This window comes from Sorex fumeus, unplaced genomic scaffold (assembly GCF_029834395.1).
Source record: "Sorex fumeus unplaced genomic scaffold, SorFum_2.1 ptg000009l, whole genome shotgun sequence".
Classification (NCBI taxonomy): domain Eukaryota; kingdom Metazoa; phylum Chordata; class Mammalia; order Eulipotyphla; family Soricidae; genus Sorex; species Sorex fumeus.
In genome coordinates this window covers 11,303,773-11,320,817 of record NW_026606066.1, presented here as the reverse complement: position 1 = coordinate 11,320,817, position 17,045 = coordinate 11,303,773, and the positions used below count along the sequence as shown (strand labels likewise).

Below are 17,045 nucleotides of genomic sequence, written 5' to 3'. Positions count from 1 at the left end.
TGAGAAAGTAATGTACATCCTTTTGAGCTGGCCTGAAAATAGCTTTTTTTTCCTGAAAACATCTATGGCCACTCTGAAGGACCTTTCACACAGCCTGGCACTATCAACCCTGGTTTCAAGCCAATGGGGATGCTGGAGGTTTCCCTGACCTCACCCTTCAAATCCTTTGTTTTCAGTTTGCTTCCTTGACTGCTTCCTTAACTCAACACCTAGTTATCTGCATTCTCAAGATTTGATGGATGTCATTTCAATAACTGGACCAAGAGCTACAGCAGGACCAAGAATAAGCAAACAAGAGGTTCATTTAGAAGCCACACAAATGACAGGAAACAAAACTGATGAAACATATGATGAAAGGGGCCAGAGCAGAGTACAGCGAATAGGGCGCTTGCCTTGCATGTGGCCAACCTGGATCAGATCATATCAGGAGACCCATAAGGTCTCCTGAACCCACCAGGTATGATTCCTGAAGGTAGAGCCAGGAGTAAGGCCTGAGGATTGCTGGGTGTAGCCCAAAAGCTCCTCCCATCCCCACCCCCTGTGAAAAAAACCCATCTGATGAGAACCTTCCATAGAACCATGAATGGCCAGCTCATTCATGAAGGTACACAAGAAGTTATGAACCTACATCCAAATATTAATGATTAGATTTTAAAGGTCTCCCTGCAGTACATGAGTGTCCTTCCTATAGTCCAGTGAGGCAAAACCAGAGATGAGGAAAAGGTGGGCTGACAAAAGGAAAAGGGGCAACAGACCAAAGTCAGGGCAGCAAACATTGTTTCTGTGTTATGTGCTAGGAGCCCGGCTTTTACAGATGTCCCTCTATGATCTATTAGGAGAGCATCTGTTTTTATTTCCTGATAAGGACAGAGAGTTGTCAGGTAACAAAATTAGGACACAGAGCTACTAAGAAAAATGACCTGGGATTTTAAGCCAGGTCTATCAATATCTTAAAGCCAAAAATTTCCCACAAAGCTATATTGCTTGGATATAGCTTCCCCACCTTGAAGAGAGTAAAAAGAGGGAATGAATAAAAATTCATTTGTCTAATGCAGATAAGATCTGCCTAAATGTCACAATTTCTTTTAAAAAGTAAAAACCACACCATCTGCTGCATAAATATATTCAGACATTAATGTGTGCATATACTTGTATATAGAGAGAGCTCACATATATACGATTATTCAAATTGTATATAGGAACTGTATAACTATGCAATTATTCAAATTTTATACACATCTAGTAGGAACTGTATAACTAAGAGAAATATAAAGTGTTTTATAAATGTAGACACTTGGGCAATGGAGAAAGTACAACAAGTAAGGTGCTGGCCTTGCATGCAGCTGACAGGGTTTCAATTCCTGGCACCACAGATGCCCAGTCCTCCACAATCCCCTCTCCCAGGCTGAGCCTTTCCAGGAGTGATCACTGAGTACAGAGCCAAGAGAAAGCCCTGAACATCACCAGGTGTGGCCCTCATAAAAAAAAAGACTAATAACTGAAAGTAAGCATTTTTAATAAATGAATATAGCAGAATCATGTACTTTCTGCACAGAACCCCACATCGTGAAGGCACATAGGTGTGAGAGTAGAAGAATGAATAGCAGCTGCTTGTTTTTTGTTCTTCAAAGTCCAGCCAGCATCTTATCGAGCCCCAGGGTTGAAAATCAAACTTCTGCTGAAGATGGTTGACAGTACAGTAGATTCCAAGTCTGCAAACCTCTATCCAAGACATCTAATTCCCATATCAAATATTAGCACTAGGTTCTAAGATGTGTGCAACAATCAAATATCTTCTTTTGGTTACCAAAGACCTTCAACATCTAGAGTCCCTGTGCTCCATATCAATACCCAGAACATCAGTTCCCACAATCCTGCTGCCCTCTCAAACAACACTTTCCTCTAGCATAATGTCAAGCTATAACCTGGGCACAAGGGCTTCTCTCACATTCAACCCCAGGGCTCGATAAGATGCTGGCTGGACTTTAAAGAATAAAAAATAAGCAGCTGCTGTTAGAAAAAATGAAGTCATGAAATTTACATATAAGTGGTACTACACGGAAAATATCATGCTAAGCGAAATGAGCCAGAAAGAGAGGGACAGACATAGAATGATTGCATTCATCTGGGTAACATAAAGTAACAAAATAAGAGACTAACACCCAAGAACAGCTGTGATAAATACCAGGAGGTTCACTCCATGGCTTCGAGGCCAGCCTCACACTCCAGGGGTAAAGGCAACTCAGATGGAGAAGGGAGCACCAAATAAAGGGTGTTGGGAAGATCAGCCCAGGACGGGAAATGCATGCTGAAAGTAGACTCTAGACCGAACATGATTTCCACCCAATGCCTCTTTTGCAAACCACAGCACCCAAAAGGAGACAGAGAACAGAAGGGAATGCCCTGCCACACAGGCAGGGTGGGATGGGGGATGGGGGGTGGGAGGGATACTGGGATTGGTGGGGGTAGAGAATGGGCAATGGTAGTGGGATGGGTACTCAATCATTGTATAACTGAAACCCAAGCACAAAAACTTGTAAGTCTACAACTGTATCTCATAGTGTTTCACTAATAAAAAAAAAAGCTGCTACTATTCATTCTGCTTCTCTCACACCTATGTGCCCTCAAATGTGGGGTTCTGTGCAGAAGGTACATGATTCTGCTAGAATATAGCAGTTTTAATTGCAAGCTTTGTGTTTTATTTGGTACTCCCTTAATAAACCGCAACCTGTATCATTAATAGAAAAAAAAATGGTGTGCCACTGAGAGGCAGTAAGTTTGATCTGGCAAGCATGAGTGGTTGAAGGGATGTTTGAGGGAACCCTACACCAAAGGTTTTCAACTTTTGTGCCTACTTAATGACTACTTAATACACAAAACTGTAAGGAGCAACTCGATAACTGCTCTGAAGCAGAAATCTTTAAACAAGTAACTGCCTAATGGAATTTTGTTCTCACTGCCTGGTGAGTAAATATTGAGTATTTTGAAACTGCCTGGTGAGTAAATCTTGAGTATTTTGAAACATTTCTTCCCCATCACCTTTATGAAAACATGTTTTATATCTATAGAGAGCTAACAATATGCGTTACTGACGAAGGGCATTACTGATGAAGGGCACTGCAACAGGTAACCTATCTTCTGCTCTACCTAATTCTCTCTTGCCACTAAGAGCTACTGCTTTCCTAAACTTCTGCACTTACTCCACTCCTTCTAGGAGATGGCTTACTTTGAAGGGCAATTTTGCAGACACAAACTTATAATCAGTTCACAGGAATCGTGTGCAAACCAAAACAAAATGAATAACAAGCTGGAACCCAGACAGTCACTGCACTTAGGCTACATTCATCCTATCCACAGGGAACAAAGCCTGCTGCAGATCAAGAAGACATGTGGGTACCAGAAAACATACAGATCTAAGGGTGGAGTCCCATGAGAGGGAATGTGGCTCAGGAGGCCACCAAGTCAGATCACACATTAAAATAGCAACCAGCTTGGGAGAACTTGAGTACCAGGCCCAACATATGTGGTATAATTCTCATCTAAAACTCCTTCACCAGGCTAGAGAGACAGCAGAGCAGGTAGAAGGCATGTCTTCCACGTGGTCGACTTGGGTTCGATCCCTGGCATCCCATATGGTTCCCTGAGGTCTATCAGTAGTGATTCCTGAGTGTAGAGTCAGAAGGAAGTCCTGAGCAGTGCTAAGAGTGGCCCAAATATTAAATGAAATGCACTTACCCAGTAAGAGAGGCATCATTGTTATCCTTATCTCCCAGATTTAAAAAAAAAATCTATAACCTATCCAAGCACAATAAGTGGGAGGCAAATCCATTTCCCTTTGCCAGCACTGGGATGGCTGAAGATATGAGCACTATTTAGGAAGGTTAATACCTCAGTGAGCTAAAACATGTGAGACTCTAGGTCTCACAGGTTCCTGATTCAGAACAGGCAATTTAATTCTATTTAATCCTTGAAAAAGTGAGTTCAGTGATATCATGTAATTGATATTTTGTACCCATAAAATGAAAATATATATATATGCATGTACTTCTAAAAATTTTTCTTAGGTGCACTCACCAATAAAGGAGGACTTTGTTAGAAATGGAAGTGACAAGAAAGTCACACTTCCTTGAGTTTCATAAATATATATCTTAAGTCCCTTGTACAGAGAAAGGGTTCCTTCCACGTGTAACATTGTTAAATACTTTATATAGGCTCTAGAGACAGAGCTTATTTGTTTCAATGCTCTGAGTCCTAATAATGACGATTATCCCCAAGGAAACCAGTTTCCTTTTGTAAGGTGCACGGGTTCCTAGTTACCATTCTCTTCCAGAGATCACCATTCTATGCTCACTTTGGTTTCCCAGCTCCAGCCTTTGTACCCCCTTGTCCCTCTGCCTGGAAGACGGCCAGTCTTTCATGCTAACACACACAGACTTGTTTCATGCCTTCTGAGGATTCAAGCTGGAACATTAATCTCCCCTTGTCTTCTGTCTACTTCAACATTATGCTGACATTCATTAACATTAAGGTACAGATATAATCACTTCCATGGGATTCCATGACCTCTAAGTTTCTCTATGAATCAGAAGTGATGAAAGATTGAAATGGTTCCCACCACCACTGTTCCTGCTCCTGTTTAGTTTAGTGTTTTTCAGTGTTTTTTCTTTTTCTCCTTCCTTCCTTCCTTCCTTCCTTCCTTCCTTCCTTCCTTCCTTCCTTCTTTATTGAGGTAAAAATCACTCATTTCTGAGTCTGGCACTGTATTCACTCTAGCCACCATATGACACCACCACAGGGTATAACTGCTATAGAGCAGCTGGATAAACCTCCACTCATCATTAACCACAAGTAGTAGCGGAAACTTACAGCAAAAGTTAGCAAAAGCCTGAAAAACCAGTATTGATAGATATAAGAAAAGAAGGGGTGAGAAGGCTGACGGCAAATCCAGTCTAAGACATACTCCCCTCTGTTCATTGCCTCATGATAGCAATATCCTAGCAAGTGGTGAAGACCTTATTTAACTGATCAGATCTCTCTAGATATGAGGAAAGGTGTGTCCCTAAATTTTTTAATTAACCTATCACTGCATTTTAAAATTACTAAAACATGCTCATTAATATTTCCAACCAATCATATATATTGATAAGTAAATATAAATATACCAGTAAATATATAAATATACCAGTAAATATACCAGTAGGCATAACTATTCCTACTCAACAGGGTCACTGAAGGAAGAAATGGTATCCTGTTTATAACAGCTTCTAAGGAAAACAAAAACAAGAAGATCCTGGAATCCCAGGACACAGACATGCAATGAAAAAGACTGCGCAAAGGGGTGTGGAAGAAAAAGTCCCTCCAATCTTTGGTGCAAGGAGTTACTTCTCATGCAGGAAAAAAGGTCCCAAGAGACACTTGCCACACCTAAGATCAACACCAATGCATACAAGTTCTGGCTGAGAGCACAGGAAAGAAAATAAGCAGAAGGGGAAGGAAAGCAACAAGAAACAGTAATGACTTATGCCAAAGACCCATTCAATGGGTAAAGAAGAGTCTTTTCAATAAAAGTTGTTGGACAATATGATACTCACATTATGAGTATGAAGGCAGCCTCTACTTCATCCCATACAAACATAAAAAAATTAACTCAAAAGGCATCACAGAACAAAATATAAAATTTAAATCTACTGAATTCTAGGAAAAAAACCAGGCACATATGTTTGTGGCCTTGAATTAGGCAATCGTTTTTAAAAAGGACATCAAAAATAATAAATTGGGACACCAAAAACTTAAATGTCTGTGTTTGGAACAATAATATCAAGAATGGAAACAGAACAAACAAGATGAGCTTGGTTGCTTTGGGAAGTGTTGCTGCTTGACTGCTGGTAGACTCAGTCTACTTATCCAGAGAAGTAACTGAAATTAATGAAGCACTTGATGGCACAGCGCTTGTCAACAAATCTTGTTAGAAAGCGGTTGGCTGATCCAGATGACACTGAACTCGAGGAACTAATGAGTGAAGAAGCATCTGAGAAACACGTAAATTCTATTGACAAGTGAAAATGAAACACCTCAATAAATGGTATGAAACAAAGAGAGAAAATAAAAATAATTCACAGAATGGGACATTTATATATCCTACAACTTATATCTAGAGTATAAGAAAAAAGAATTCTTGCCACTCAAGATAAAAATCACTCCAGTGATATAGCTATTCCCATGCAGCAGGTTAGCTACAGTCAAATGTACAGGGGGCCCAGGAAGGTGCTTCAATTGGACAGTGTCTGCCCTGCATGCTCGAGGTATTGAGTTTGAACCCAGCACCTCCCCTTATCACTGGGGTCAAAAACAAGTGTGCAATCCCTAGCACTACAACTAAGTAAACAATCCCTGGCACCATAACAAATACATCTCCCTGAAACTGTAACAACAAAAGCTAACAATGACTAACAATCACAAGTACTAGGAAGGATGTGAAGAAACTGGACACCTCACAATGCTGACAGAATACACATAGTGCAGTCACTTTGGAAAACAATTTGGCAATATTTTATAAAACTTAAATGTGATTTATAATATGACTCAGAAGTTGTACAGGGTATTTACTCTGTCTACTCCCCCCAAAATGGGATAGCATACAAAAATACACATACTGATGTTCATAGTAGTATTATTTATAACAGCCAAACAATGAAAACAACTCAAAAATCTATAAAGGCTAAAAATGAGTTTTAGGGGTCAAAGAGATAATACAAAAGTTAAGGTGAGAGCCTTGTTTGCAGTTTTATTTGCAACCCTGGTTCAAATTTGGAACCACCTGAGCACAAGGACTAGATGTAGCCCCTGAGTACCACTAGGTGTGCTCCTTCCCTAAAAAAAAAAAAATGATGACTAGAGAGATCATATAGCAGGTAGGGTACTTGTCTTACATGCAGATGACCCAGGTTCTATCTCCAGCAACATACATTGTCCCCTGGACAACCTGAGCACAGCCAGGTGTGGCCGCAAAACAAAAACAAAAAGAAAGATAAAGGGGTAAGGGTTTTAAAAAGTGACAAATACATATAATAAAACGGAATAAAGCATTCCGTGCATGGTACAACATGAATGAACCTGTTACATGAAAGGAGCTGGTCACAGGAGACCACACAATTCATGACTGCTTATAACAATGCACACAAGAGACAAATCTATAGACTCACAGTAGCATAGCAGCTGCTAAAGGCTGGGAGGTAGAGAACTAGGACAAGTAGAATACAGAGTAATTGCTAATAACAATTTTTAAGGGAAATAAAAATGTCTTATACAACTAGACTGTGGCAATGGCTTTATAACTCCATGAAAATGCTAAAAACACTACATTATAAACTTTAAATGGATAAATTAAATGGCTTAAAAATTATCTTAATGCCATTATTTAAAAACACAGTAGAGCTAGTCACAATGGGAAAATATGTAAATTTGAATTGAGAACATGAAAAACTTCTTTGGGGCATAATACACTATAAAATGAATTAACTGGAAACTGAAAAATTGAAAGGAATTTCTTTTTATGAGATATATGACCGAAACAGTGAAACAAAAAAAAAAAGTGAATATTCAGAAAAAAAATCACATAATACCTTAGCAGAATAACAACAAAAATCACAAAATGCAAAAGTAAAAAAGTGCAAGTGTCTGAAAATTTATTCTCAACATTAAGAGATTTTCACCTAGAGACCCCCATCTTTATATAGTTTATCCAATAAAAATATCCACATGACTTCAAATATTAACATACAAGAATGTTCTTATGTTGTTCTTAGTGGAACACTGGGAATCTCTCTGTCATATATTTTACTGTGGCGGGTGTGGGGGGGCTAGAAAAATTCATCACTGTCTTTAAAGTGACAACAATGGTCATTTTTCTGGGGGTAGAAAGGGAATGAAGTTATACTAAATCTTTATTTTGTACAGTTTTTATAATGAAATTTTCTCTTTGATTAAAACTTTTCTTTTAAAAATAAAGATAACAGAAATATCTGTATACTTATCTTCACTGAAAAGGAACTGTAGATATTCACATACCTGTCATCAAGAGTTCTCCCACTTTGTTACATGTTAGAATTGGCATGGAAATGTTTACAATGGTCCCAATACCAGGCCATGCTTCCCGGGTGTTCAATCAGAACTGTGAAAGTAGGGCTGCTCCAAGGTTCAGCCAAGTTGTATATGGCTGAACCAGACCCAAAGGTAAGGCTCTAGATGGTACTCAGAGGTCCACAGCAGAACAATGGCAAGCTTAACAGTTCTTTACGTGGATGGTGAAAATCAAAAGTGTGCGTCCTGGTCACTGGGAAATATAGGGATATGAGACTTCTTAAAGAAGGTGCTCATATAAGTCTCCCACAAAGTTTTTATTCACCACACCAGGAGGATCTAAGCTTGCTGAAGGTCAGGGTCCTGGTTGTGGATCTGACTGCTCTGAAGTGAGAAAAGGGCCTACCACAGGCTGGCTCCATAGACACATTCAGCGGTTACTAATCATTTCTGTATTTTTCTCCAATCCTGAAGAAGCGGCCTCAACAGATGCATGCTTACGTATTCTTAAGTCTATGGTTCCCCCCATGCATGCAGCCAGGACACAAAGTCAAGTTGCTTACACGTGTCGAGAATATGCTGGCAGGACAACTCAGATGGCATTGAAGAGGCTGCAGTCAGCGGCAGCAGACGGGGCTTTGACTAAACTCACCAATAACTTGCACACTGGGCAAGTTCTATAATGATGTGAGGTCTCTGCTCTCATATCTGCAAAGCAGCCTGACGGGGTGTGCTCTAGAGGCTGTGCCAACTCTAATGTGTTTATGATCCAACACCATCTTCCCCACATAACAGAGACTGCAGTTAGAGCTAAAACTGGGAGCCAGCTGAGTGTTTTTCTGATCATGAACTTTATCTGACTCAGCTGTAATAAGTCCCTGGACACAATATTGGGGAAATAGAGGAAATGGAAATTGTCTGAGAACTGCAGACAGAAGAAGTTCAAAGAGAGAGTTACAGAAAGACTTCTCTAATCCTCAGTGGTCCTCAGCTGGCCCGGAAGGAGCAGAGACTGGCACTCACCATTTAAGGCTGCTCCTGATGATGAGAACTTCAAAAGGAAGCCTCTCAAAGAAGGCTACAAGGAACGTGAAATCAATACAGCTCTCTGCCAAGCGACCAAGAAGGATTATTAAAAATCTTTTTAAAATGCAGTCCACTTAGTTCAATAATCCCACTTCTGGGAACCTCACTCTCCTGAGATATCAGATATATGGAAATTACTGGACAAAAACATCCTTATCAGTCTCGGAGACTAGCTGTACAACACTGTGAATATACTTACCACAGCTAAAATATACACAAAAGTATACACATAAAAGCAACTCATATGGTAAAACTTGTTATGTGAATCTTACTATAGTTGATTATTAAAATAGGATATAAAAAATGGGGTCATGGAACTTTTTTATGTTGTTTGTGGGTCATACTCAGTGGTGCTCAGGGATTACTCATGGCTCTTGTGCTTAGAATCACTCCTGGCTGGCTCAGAGACAATATGGGATGCAGGGGATTGAACCTGAGTTAGTTGAGTGTAAGACAAGGGCCCTTCACACTGTACTATCTCTCCAGCCCCATTTTTTGGGGGGGAACCACACCTGGTGGTACACTTGATCCTGGCAGAGCTCACTGAACCATGTGATGCCAGAGATCAAATTTGCAGCAGCTGTCTGCAAGACAAGTGCCCTGCCCTCTATGCTTTATTTCTAGCTACAAATTTTAAATACCGAAAAACATGACCTGGCTAATTGTTCAAAGAGTAGACCTTGCATGTAGGAATCCTAGGTTTGATCCTTAGCATTTCAGGGTTCCCCAACCTGTGTTGAGGGTGAGCCCCAGCACGGAGTCTGGGTGACCCTTGAGCACTGCCAGATGTCACCCAAAAGAAAAAAATACACTGAAATATATATATTCAAATAAATATATGGTGAAAAAAGTGCTGAGAAATAATTTATATATCTAGTAATTAATTACGGAAAAAGACAACAAACAGGCACTGAGTATCAAATTCCTCAAGCATAAGTTGAAAAAGGAATAGTTTCTTGGTTGTTGTGTTTTTTAACTAGAAAATCAAAACATTAACTGCAGTTACATCTCTGCTGGGATTTCCTAATTTTCTACCAACAACACTTGTGGTGTGAGGGGAGGTCTCGGAAGACATCAACTCAAGGTCTAAGAATCAAAGGGCAGAGAAACTCCCACTGTACAGACTGTTTGTCTAGAGGCTTTCCCCTTAAACAGCCACTCAGAGTGGTTCCTGAACTGCTCTATCTGCTCTGTCAGCTGAGACAGAACTGGAACTGGAAGCCAGAGGGTGCAAAGACCCAGAATGATCAGGCTCCCCAAAGGCACAAAGAAGAGCAGCATCACCCACTTGCCACTGGCTACCAGGGTCCCCACCACAGCATTTTAAAGGGCTGCTTCCCTTTCATACGCTACCTTTTAAATACTTCATAATGGGCCCAAAAGCAATCTGGGAAATGTAATCCAAATACGAAGTAACTAATGATATTACTAATAAATAAACCGCAGGAAATGGTTTTTGTTCTTCTCTGGAAGACAAAAGGATACATTACAAATGTTAATGAATTCTTAATCCAAAAAGGCTTGCAACAGCCACAAAACTACATTAATGGATGCTGGTCCTGTGTTCATTACCAGCAAATGTTTTTTGTTAAGTGCGTAGAGAAAACAGAATTTGAAACCAACATTCTAAATCTTCGAACTAGCAGTAAAGAAAATAAAAATGGAGAAAGAGGGAAGGTGAGTAAGTAAGACAATCAACAATATTAAGTGGAATGTAAAAAACTTGATCAGATAAATTTAGGGTCATATTATTGCAGTTTTTCTCTGGTCCACAGGTGCCATGGTTCAGGAGCTCGTCACTCATTTGCATTAATACAGGTTGTGCTAAGTCCCAATTACAAGAGTGCAACATTTGACCCTTAATAGGATAACATTTTCTGACAGTCTCCAATTAAAATCAAGTAGTGAAGAGACTGTGCCAAACAAGTGAAAGAGGCTGGTTGGCTGGTTGGTTTTATAGAACCTTCTTAAAGGAGAAAGAGGTCTTCTTACAAAGGAGAACAAATGTCTAGGCAATATTAGAGTTGGGTTTGAGGAGGATCAGGATTGAAAGCACAGTTCCTGTGGGCTGGGTAGGAGAATAGGGTGAAGCTTCAATCCCTATGGGCACTGCAGGCACACCTTTCTACTCTATCATTAGCAACAACAGCATTAGCTTTTTAAATAGATGGCTATTTTTAAATGCAGCGCACACTTGCAACCATATGCCAACTATTTTCTTTACAGGAAGGTAGGACATATATAAAAGTGTTTTATATAAATATATATACATATACAAATATATATACATATATATATAAAACATTCTATATGGCAAATATATAAACACATGCATATAAGTATTTATGTATGTGCTCTTTCAATGTTATAATTTAAACAGAAACCTGTGTGGTAGATACTGTAGAAACAATATTGTCTACTGTCTGATATATTCTGAGTCAGTGTCATTTTAAGCACGGCTGTCTTTAACTTTTCCTTTTGAATTGAAATAACCAAGATCATAATGCCATAGTGAGACCCTAATTTGCATCACAAACTTAAGCAATTGAAAAAGCACTGCTCCACAAGTATCTGTTCAAGGAATTCACATGCCATTTTGACCAAAAACAACCAATGTAGAGAACAATTTCATCTGTTCACTAAAGGTTAACTATTACAGAACCATAGAACCATTCCCTTCTCTATCAGAAGGCCTGGGAAATAATTTAGCATGAAAAAAAAATTGACATATCTTCTCAAAAATCAAAGAAACAAAATCTGGTCATAATACAAAAGGACACATGGTCCTGTCAGGAAGTTCACCGCCAGTATTTCTGTAATCCTGACATCCAGGCTGGCACAGCATTCACTGCTTCCTCACATCCCACCAAGAAACACCACAAAACAATTAGCAATTATGTGAGGAGATGCCTGTGTTATCTTATTGGAAATCATCATGTTGAAATATAAACATAGATAAACAATTATATATTAGTAAGACTGGAAATACTAAGTGATAAATTGAACAAATATTAAAGTCTCAATAAATCCAATACTATTAATAAAATTAGATCTCTAAATATTTATTTTGTAGTCTTTGAAGTGTTCTCAATCCTTAAGCATTATTTCACTGGCAGGAACATGGGTTAAAGGTCAAATTTCTGCACCTGACATTACCTTATACTGCAATCCCTTAGGATCCAGACTGGTTCAAAATTCTATTGTTAGATATAGATGAGGTGTACTTAAATATCATGTCTTTCTTCCACCATTAGATACAGGAAAAACATGTGCACACTAATTCTAGAAAAAGGTCTGTGTGACACAGTTTATAAAACGTGGTGTACAATTCATAGAAAAAGAGAGTAACTCTAATGGTTAATAACCTTAAAAGAGAGGCAGTGTGGGAACTAAGATTTGAAAGAAGAGAAAAAAATCTTACAGAGATAACAGTGGCGGGGGGCGGGGGGCAAAGAGAAAAAAAGATATTCCAGGAATTTCCCCCAAATACTGATAAACAGGTCAAATTCCTTGGCACAGGAAATCATTTCATACCAAAAAGGTTTCCAAATTCCAACTAATGACTGAACTGTAAACAAAGCTGTTCACAATAAGACTGTTCCGGAACAATAGAGACTGTGGACACTCACTCATAGTTAATAGCACCATTTCTAACATTTAGAATCTTATAATTTGCCTTCTTAAATTTGACCTGTACATAAACTGCAAGCATGCACCAACTAATTCAGAAATAATACACATGACATCTCCAGTATAACAAATATTCAGGAAACCAGGAAAATGTACCAATTTCACATCCCCAAGGCATTCTTACAATAGATTCCAAGCTAGCTTACAAGTAAATGAGAAGAATCTCTAACTGGCATATGATCAATAAGATGCCAAATTATCCTGTCCTCCCTCAGTAAACAAACAGTAAGCAAACCTACAAGATCAAAGAACATTTATGATTCCAGGTGTAAGCATTTTGGAAAGGCTTTTTCTCTCATCTGAGTCATAACCTCTCAAAGTTAAGTAATACCTGGGGTTTTACTGGTTAAGTGCAAACTGTAATAATGAAGGAAAACAAAATCCTTTATACAAGTAATCCATTCTGTTGCTTCCTCCCTTTCCGAGTATGCATTTCACTAAAATTGGATAGATGACTGAATGTCAAACAAAGCAATCAAAATACTAATGTATTGGAAAATATATATTAGTATATACCACTTGGGAGTAAATAGAAAAATTACACTTGTCAAAATTCATAGCCTTTCAGTGTACCACCATGAGTTTATTTTCTTTTTGGTTTTCTAGGCCACACCCAGTGGTGCATGGGAGTTACTCCCAGATCTTTGCCCAGGGTCCTCCCTTGTGTTTGGGGGACCAATCAGAGACTAAACCCAGGCCTTCTCCATACAAAGCATGCCTGGAGACCTATCTCTCTTCCCCGTGAACTTAAAGCACCCCCAATTTTTTTCCTGCACAAGAAAAAAAAAGTTGGTTAATGTTAACAGACTACAGGATCTTGAGTCTCTGTAAAGTCTTCCCTTGGATTTCAAAACAGTTTAGATGCTGACTGAACTAAAGAGGTCAACCTATTCAAATAAAACTTCAAAAGCAAAATTCCTTCTTCCTGAAGTTTCTATAACAAAACAAACTAAAAAAATAGAGAATCCTCCTTTGAGAAGATTTGGGGTGGGCAGAAGTTTTTCATTTCACCACAAGTGTTACTTCTGTAACCAAGACTGCTGGTGTGGGTGTGGTGGTATTGTCTATTTACCTGGGGATTTTTTGTTTGATCTTGATTGCATGGAGTGAGACTGTCGAGGCAGCAGAGGAGATGAAGGCAAAGACATCGACACCCCTTTGGCCAAGCTCACCCTGTAGGTGTCCTCTGCTGTGGAAAGGCTGCTCACGGAAAAGTCACCACAGGGGGCCAGGGCCGCGGGGAGAGTCTCTGTACCCAGGTCACCTGGAGCAAAGAGAAGAGAACCTTTGGTTAAACACAGATTGCCTCTATCGTGGTGCATACAAATTACTTCTTTCTCAGTTTGTTTTTGGGCTATATATGGCAGTGCTGGGGACAACACAGTGTCTAGCACTGAACTCAGGGCTTGTGCATGGGTAGGTGAAGCATGCACTGCTGCCCTTTGAGCCACCTCCTTGGCCCAAGAACTTTATTCTGAGAATAGAATTCATTTCTAGGTTAGACTCTCCATAAAGAATATGTGTATGTTGAATGATTTTCAATTTTTTTCTAATCATTTAGTACAATTACCCAAACAGAAAATTCAAGTTTCACCACTCACGCACTCATGAATTCTGCCTCATGCCCCTTCTTGTACCATTATTAACTAGTCTGTTTTTATTCCTAACAACTGGTCCGGGAACTGGATGAAAATCAGGTATGAAAGATCCACAAGAAGCTGTGATTGAAGTCAAGGTAAGGTCAGGAGGGTGTAGTGTTTATTAACTTTAGAGCAGCCACAGTAGGAGATCCAAAGATCAAGATTCCTCCCAGATTTCTCTGGTCTCCCACTGTTTCTCTCCAGCAAGAATGCCCAATAGGGCTGGGAGTTAACGCCCAAGCAACAAGCTGAGAGTAAATTCCTAAGCATAGCAGAATGTGGCCCCAAAACAGATCCATAAACACTAAGTGAATATTTAATGGATGGTCTGCCTACTTTCATTCTCCTCCCCTGCAGCCCTCATGACTCTCACTAACCCATCCCACGCACACCACAGCACAAGGTCCAGCCTTCTACAACTCAACCAACTTGGATCAGAGAGATAATACGGGAACTAAGGCACTTGTCCTCATGCAGCAGATCCTGACTCAATCTCCAAGCACTCCAGCAGTGACCCATGAAAAATGACCTGGAATAGCCCCTGAGTACCATCAGGTGTGACCCAAACACACACACACACACACACACACACACACACACACAAACATACAACCTAACCAACTCAAACCCTGACTCATGAGTCAGAACCACAGTTTTCTTAGTAAGCAGGTTGCCCTTTGTATTGAGTCCCTATAAACACAAGCTTACTATGGTATAATTTCACACGCTATGGCAGCCAGATGCTAAAAAATAAGAAGATGCAACTTAAGCACAGAGAGGACACAAAGAAGAGAATATGTAGTCTCAGAACAGTCTTTCCAAACCAGAAAAAAAAGGTGGGGGAGGCTTTGGGATTCAGCCAGTCCAATTATTCCAATTAACAGGCTCTCCTCCTATTGCTCTTTCCCCATCACCATATACACCATAGGGGTGTATGATTATGTACTAAAAAACTGCTGAGGAAGTACAAGGAGAGAAGGTCAAACATTACTCGAGTGACTGGAGAATCTTCAAGCTCTAAATTACAAGCAGCAGAACTGGAAAGATTTAGAAAGTTTCCCCCCAGAAAGCAAATGAGCCTTTCGCACAAAGGTCATCCAAGTGGCCCTTCCTGTGCCTGACTCTGGAAAATTCAAGGTCTGGCTTTTAATTGAAAGCTGTCTAGTCAGGTGGGAACTCAATCTTTGCAGGTCCTTATATACAAGGCTCAAACAGGATAAGATCCAAACCATTAAGTTCCAAATTGCGTCCTTGTACATGTTTTTCACGTTAGAAGGCACGGTGAAGTGCAGAGCTGCCCCTTCCACAACCAGGGAGGGTGGAGGGGCGGTTTAAATAAGCAAACAGGTTCATGCCTGACTTTGAAAGGTAACTCAAAACTAGAGAGTTGAGAACAGAAAATCCATGGGTTGGTTCTGTAATGGGTAGAGCTGGCAACGAAAAAAAGGTAATTTCTGTGTCACCCAGACCAGGCACACTTGAAAGGGGTTTTAACAAACTAGGGTAACGAAACATGTACCACTAAATTCCCAAATGGCTGGCATTTGAACAACCAGAATAATCAAGAAATTGTCATTAAATTTTAAAAAACAAGAACATACATGCAAACACCCAAGGCAAATACCATATCTGCCCCTAAAGGAGGGAAGCAGGCAAGAGTTAGATCCTTACCTCCTAAGTCCACGTGAACAGCACTGACATTGAGCATGCCGTGCTAAAACACCACTACCACCAATTCCCAGGAGGCAGGAGTTTTCTTACACCACTGCCATGAATGAGCTGAAAGTGTTTCCAAAAACACCTCCTTGGTGTCCTGATCCAAGGCATGAAGTTTCCCAGCTGCCCCTGCTTCAGCTGTCTGGCAATGAAAAGTGTCTTAAGGCAGAACAGGGGGGTACACCAGCATCTCTGCGGCTGAATACCCACTGTGCCAAGACTTGAAAAAAGGAGTAGGAGCATTTATTTAATCTGGTCTAACACCAGGCTTTCCTGACCAGTCCCCATTATATTTTGCATCTCCAGAATGTTAGCAGGTATGCTCCCCACAAGAATGGCACCCAGTCATCTCATTCTTGATGGTTAAGCAAAATATAGTAGGAGACATGTAAGACCTCAGCAAGCATAGCATAGGACATGAGTGGGCAGAGAGATCCTTTGCAGACTTGCACTGATGTTAACATTCCACATTTTTTAATGAGATCTGAATAGGTAAGTGGTTACAGGATGGCATGGCAGGAAGTGTCTTTCTACTCGTGCATGAGTATTCCTGACCGAAGCCAAAACAAATAAATAAAACTTAGATGTCAAATCCCTCAGTCTGAATGGAGACACAATATTGAGACACACATTTATCATGACAACTCCAGGAATAAAAATGTAAAGCTCATTTCTAAGAAAGGGTTCCTTTAAAAAAAAAAGAAAAGAAAAGAAAAACAAACAGAATTCTCAAAAGTGCTACAAGAAATTCTGGGAACTGAATGGTAAGAGAGAACTCACTTCTCAATTATAAACTCTGCCCATAAACTTTGTTTTTAATCAAGCAAAGCAAAT

The 17,045-nt window shown here is 39.8% G+C and overlaps 1 protein-coding gene across 3 annotated transcripts in view; it reads right to left on the bottom strand.

Annotated features, from left to right (window-relative positions):
- Positions 1-17,045, bottom strand: part of TANC1 (tetratricopeptide repeat, ankyrin repeat and coiled-coil containing 1) — a 262,094-nt gene that overhangs the window by 111,514 nt on the left and 133,535 nt on the right. For all 3 annotated transcript variants that reach the window (XM_056110165.1, XM_056110166.1, XM_056110167.1), the window contains exon 4: positions 13,928-14,119. In XM_056110165.1, coding sequence (XP_055966140.1) covers positions 13,928-14,119 — 192 coding nt within the window. The remainder of the gene's footprint in view (positions 1-13,927; positions 14,120-17,045) is intronic.